The 6,161-nt window shown below is 41.8% G+C and overlaps 1 protein-coding gene across 1 annotated transcript; it reads right to left on the bottom strand.

Moving 5' to 3' along the window:
* Positions 1 to 185: 185 nt before the first annotated feature.
* gng7 (guanine nucleotide binding protein (G protein), gamma 7) lies at positions 186 to 6,161 on the bottom strand. The gene is made up of 4 exons (XM_062440756.1): positions 6,118 to 6,161; positions 2,046 to 2,181; positions 626 to 741; positions 186 to 360 (listed from the first exon to the last, which is right to left on the bottom strand). Exons 3-4 carry the CDS (start codon positions 704 to 706, stop codon positions 235 to 237), a joined length of 207 nt encoding a protein of 68 aa, XP_062296740.1. The 5' UTR covers positions 707 to 741; positions 2,046 to 2,181; positions 6,118 to 6,161; the 3' UTR covers positions 186 to 234.

Raw genomic sequence — 6,161 nt, 5'->3', positions numbered from 1 at the left:
TCCAGAGTGGCTATTTTGGGTGTGTGTGTGTGTGTGTTTCTGTGTGTGTGTTTGGATACTGGATATAGAGAGCAGAGCCCTGTAAAATAGAGCAGGGCTTCTCAGTGTGTGTTTGCATGTGTGTGTCCGGGAGGTCTGCGGATCAATTTAAGTACTGAAAGTGTGTTTGTGCATGTGTCTGTAAATGCATTAATGTGTGTTTGTGTGTGTGATGGCAAGAGGAGCGGAGAGCGGCTATAGGATGATGCAAGGTTTCTTGTCCTTGAAAGGGTTTTCGGAAGTGGGAACCCCAACCAGCAGAGGGTCGCTACGAGCGTGCTGCTCACAGTAACTCATCAGGTCTGCTGCTGCTTTAGACACCTGGGAGGAGAGAAGCAGGGAGAGGAAGATAAGGGGAGGCGAGGGAAGGCAAGAAGGGGAGAGAAAGGGGAAACAAATGGGAGGATATGTGAAGAATAATTGGACAAGTAGTAGGAAAAGAAAAAGACAATTGAGGAAAAATGAGGACAGGAGAAAATTAGAGGTAGGTGAGAAGGCGGGAAGAGAAAAAAGAGGGGAGGGAAATCATGGTCAGATATGGATGAATAATCACATAGACACACTCAAGAGTGAACTATCATCCTACCTTAATGCGTTCAATCCCTGCCTCAATCCTCAGCTGTTCCACCAGTTTCCTGGCCTGGGCGATATTATTAGTGGTAGACATACTGATCCATCAGAATACACCAACACAGGAGAAAACTGAACGAGGGAGAGAGACAAAGAGGTTAGGCTACTATGTAGACAGTAACGTGTGACTTAATCAAGTATGCATGCAGTATGCACTCCAAGAGTTGGAGCTCAGCAGAAGATACATTGACAGAATCAGTACTCTTGTCCAGTAAAAGAACAAAGTTTTTGATTTGCATTTAATGTGTTTAACAGCGTGAACCCATGACAAGACTTTATCCAGATTATCCCAGTGACATACATTTGAAATAAAGAGTCAGCTTGAAAATGTACACTACAAACATACTATGTAGAAATCATACACAGTATATAGATAAATTCAGTGTAGTCAAGTTGTTTATTGTTAATTGTTACCAGTGGTGCAATGTAACAAAATAAATTTACCGAAGTATTTAAGTACAGTTTTGAGGTACTTTATAACTTTATCTTAATTCTATGTTAATTTACACTTCTACTTTTACCACATTTTAAGTTTTAACTACTCAACAGTAGGCTGTATAAACTACTTCAAATTAGCTTGCCTTGACCAACTACAACACTGCTTGCATATAAACAGTATTACTGAAACAGTGTAAGAATAAAGGGCAATTTTTATGTATAATTAGTACTTTGGGTACTTAAAGGGCATTTTGTTGATAACACTTGTGCACTTTTACCACAGTAAGATTGTTAATGCAGGACTTTTACTCATCATTGAGTATTTTTACATTGTTATAATGCTACTTTAAAAAAGTAAAGCATCCAAACACTCCCTCACTAGCTTGTTATTGACTATGAAAGAAAAAAAGATTGCAGGCAAAAATAATTTGGAGTCAACAGTAGTGAGTTGGATGGCTACAGATCAACATGAAAACTACCATAGCTTCACTTTGGTTTTCTAATTGAACTGTTTCACCTTTTTTGAAACACTTTCATCTTAAGATAATCTGCAGTAGCATGGACTATCTGGAAGGATTTTGCATAGTATAGTTGACAATTCAATTATGTTTTATATTCGCCTCTGGGTTTACTGACATACTTTATATCATTGTGTTGACACCACTGATTGTAACTTAATCACCCCTAAAACTGTCAGTTGCATGTTGGTGACTTCAATATCCCTGCTGTAGAGTTATAGCACCCCTGTGAGGTGACTACATGGCGGTGCAACACTGATAAACAGTTCAAATGCAAGTTTTAAGTTCAAAATAAAATTAGATGTGCACTAAAAATAATGATTAAATATCATCTTTGTCATTCATGCTGGACATTCTTCAAGCTTTTAGTGTGTCATGCATGCAACATAAACACAGATACTCACTTATAAAGAGTGTTACCTGTATGATGGTGTGCAGACAGGACTCTCTGAACACAAGTATGACTGGATGGAGAGGACGAGCTGAGCGGTGGGAGAGCGGTTATCAGGTCGAAACGACAGAGCTGGATGGCGGATGAGCTCACATTGGTTTGTCTCTGTGTAGAAGGAGAACAGGTGAGAGGGACAGGTGAGTTGGCTACAACAGCTGTGACTCGACTCACATTTATTACAATTGAAAATGTTAGTTTCCATGTGTGGCTGTGTATACCAGGGGATCTTTGATGCCACAGCCTTCTAAAGAGTTGAATGAGCCCACATACACTTGCTGAATTTAGGTCTGTGTAAAGCAAGAATAAATATGTATTCTGAGCTTTCCACTTCACAGAAAAATGTGTTATTAACCACCCAGCCAAATTGGACTGATAAAAAAAAAAAGCTAATTAAGTTTCAAAATCATGAAAAAACAATAAGTACTCTGATCTCTGGTGGGCGTGTCTGCTGGATCATTGAAACCCGCCCCCAATTTAACAGTATGACCCTCTGAATTAACAACACTCATGCCAACCTCCCTTAAAAATATATACAATTTAAAATGAGCTGTGTTTGTCAGTGTAAGACAAGCAACATGGATGATATTTCAAAAATAGCACTAGGAACCACTGTATAATTAAGCACCTTTGTTGTATAAATGGGGACTTATTTCAGAAAAAATTTAACTTAAACGAGTAGTTAACGAGCGAGACATCACCAATCACTGTTATGTTAAATTGTCATTTTTTTTCAATGCAGTTCAGTGTCAACGTGACTCATTTCTTTGAAACAAGCAGTGCCACATGAATAACTTCTCGGTGGACCGAAGCTTTAACACCAACTCCACACATCAATGCTTTTCAGTTGGATTTGAAATAACTCCTTGAGCACAACTGCACAAATGGCCCCATTCATCAGTAACTACCTCATACAATGACACCAGCATCATCCTGGCTCTGTCAGCCGAGAGAGAGCGTGAACAAACGGGGGAAGAGAGGGCTTTAATGGCTAAACAGAGGCAAACTCTTCAGCAGCTAGCTCTACCCAGCTTTTTCCTCACCAATGTGTGGTTTTATGGAAACATTGTATAGCAGCATCCCCCATAGGGCCATTGAGCTACCACTCCATCCTCAGGCCGGATACAACAGCTAATGACTCAGGTAAGACCAGACAGGTGAGTGGGGGACTGTGCACGGACAATGCCATCATAGTGAGGCACTGTGTGTGTAGACCTTTCTATTTGCCAGAGAGTTTATATCTACTGTTGTGGCTGCAGCATACATCAGGACCCCATGTGTTTCACCTCTGTACGTCACGATGCAGCTTTTCAATTCAAATCCTGAATGTAGTAATGGTGGAAAACTGTTAAACAGGCTATATCCACTACATAGTTACATAGTTCACAATCTTTTTAACATGTTTTCAGCAATTATTTTTTTAACATGTATTGTGTGTTTCAAAAGAAATCTCCAGGTTGTTTAGGAAGATAAAAGCTTTGATAGTGAAATCTGTATGTAAGTGTCTTTCTTATACAATTTTTAGTTGTGATAACTGCTGGCTGGACCACATTAAGGCCCTTTTAAAAGGAGAGGGACTGAAATTTGGCCTCAGCACCAAACTGACATCGCCGACATTATTTGTATGACAGTGTCTGTCATCACAACTTCATATTTCATATCACAAATCCCCAGGACTAAAATTTAATTAATCAGATAGCGGGATGTTCCTGAATTTATGACCCAATCCACTCATACCTGTGGTGCCTCATTTCTCATAAAACTCCGCTTTCTTTAAGACTTCTTTTTAAGCGCAATGTCGAAGTTTCCCCAGCTGGAGTCACAGGCAGCAGGCAGTGCATATGATCAAAACACACCTTGCATATTCCTCACATACAACAATACTATCGGCGTGTTACGACTGTGTCTCTCACTCTGTCTCTCTGTCTGTCGCCCTCTCTCCCGGGAGGAGAGTCCTGCTTTAATTACTCCTACTGTGGAGTAGCTCAGAGATTCATGTCTGTAATTAGGGTTTTTGTGCACGTGTGTGTGTGTGTGTGTGTGTGTGTGTGTGTGTGTGTGTGTGTGTGTGTGTGTGTGAGAGAGAGAGAGAGAGAGTGAGAGAGAGAGAGAGAGAGAGAGAGAGAGAGAAGGGTTGAATGGAAATGTTGTCTCACTGATGTCTTCACATGCATATTTGTATTATTATACTCGTGAGGACATTCTTTGGTTGTCTCACAGCCTAACCCCTAATTTTAATCTTAATCCTAATCTTAATCTTAACCCCGCAAATCCTTCTCTTAACTAGTTAGAGTCAAAATGCCCCCCCCCCTCCCACACACACACACACACACTTAAACCGTAACCATAATTCTTACACTAGCATGAACCAAGAAAAACAAATGTCAGTCTTGAAGAGTAATGGTTAAACTTGTGGGGACCAGTTTTTTTAATCCTTAAAAATACATTTTTGTCCATATAAACACACTTTACACTTTTCATTATCTACCAGGTTTTGAGGAGTGTCCCTAAATGCAGCATCACTGACAGCAAACAGAAGAATATAGATATTCATATAAATAACAATGGCAATATAACACAGTCAAAATAAACAACAGCACAAACTACAGCCTGCAAAATTCCCACGGAGATGAATCAACATCATTTACAACAAAGAATTGGCCCCTACAAGCTTCAACAAGGGTAATGCTTGTTTTGGGGAGCAATGTGTTGTTAATTTGCTGTCCTATGTGAGATTCCTCCAAAATAATTAAAGTGACATCTTTCCCTTACCACCCGACAATAAAACAAGCAGACTGCACTTTTACCCTCTTAACTGAACAAGCAGAGAAGAAACTGGCAGGGTTAGTACACCTTTAAGCAGTAAATGATCACTTTTTAACACTTTGGGATATTATAAACTGTGTGCTTTGACTCCATCAGCCTGTTGATTTTTCAAACTTTCTGCTATGGCACATTCAGTGCTGAGAGAAGTGAGCCGTTCACTTAAAAAACACCACAAACATGAATGTCTACCCCATCGTATAGACTCCATCTCTCCTCTCCCACGCCCCCCTCTCACCCCTTCCCCCCCAAAAAAAATGTAAAACCTTTCTTTAGAAGCTGATGCACAGAGGCTAAACCTACATTATTATGCTGCTCATTTGTCTTAGCCTGGACCAAAACATCACCAGAGCTGGACAGGCCCTGGCCAGCCACCCAGCCAGCGATCCCACTGCCCCTTTCAAGACGCGCAAAAATACATCAATCCGTATTGATCCCAGCAGCTCCTGAGCGCTGATCGGGCCTACAGTACGGAGCCATGTCCTCCACTATAGGCCCTGCTCGCTGCTCTATCGTGTGAAAACACAATGCGGGCATTTTGATGGATAGAACAGCATGTCCTCTCTCTCCCATGGCTATCAACACACACACACACACACACACACACACACACACACACACACACACACACACACACACACACACACACACACACACACACACACACACACACACACACACACACACACGCATACGCACAGGCACGCAAGAACAAGCAGACCTTGTGCACATATCAAAGCCACAGATATTTTCCCAAGTGAAGACCAGACTAGACCGCTTCAGGTCTGCAAATAGGCCCTGATTGTTAGCCGTGGGAGCAGGGTGGTGACATGTTTTGAGGGAGGCAGGCTCCAGCAGCCAATATCAACCCATCCAGCGACAATGGGCACAGGACTGGAGCGCATGCCTTTATGTTCCGCGATTATGCAAATTTATCGGCATACGGCCTACTTCAGCATATTATATCCAGAGGTTTTTTTTTTGATACAGTTGCTTGTGCGTCCGCATAGTCCAGCCAAGCTGTAGGAAATCTTCCACTGACCCTGTCCCCGGTTCTCCCCACCCTCTCTGCCGGCAAAGGGCTGGGGAAATCCGGATTCGTGACACTGATGAATCCCCTCTCCACTGCAGCCGCCCTCGGTGACGAGAAGCCGGGTTTGCAGAGACGCGTTACAATTATAACACACGGGAAGAAAAATACCCGAATATCTCCAAACTCACCTCCGAATGCGCTGTATTGGTGATTTAAAGGGCCAGATCCGCTG

Source organism: Scomber scombrus, chromosome 19 (genome assembly GCF_963691925.1).
Source record: "Scomber scombrus chromosome 19, fScoSco1.1, whole genome shotgun sequence".
Classification (NCBI taxonomy): domain Eukaryota; kingdom Metazoa; phylum Chordata; class Actinopteri; order Scombriformes; family Scombridae; genus Scomber; species Scomber scombrus.
This window is presented reverse-complemented; position numbering and strand designations above follow the sequence as displayed.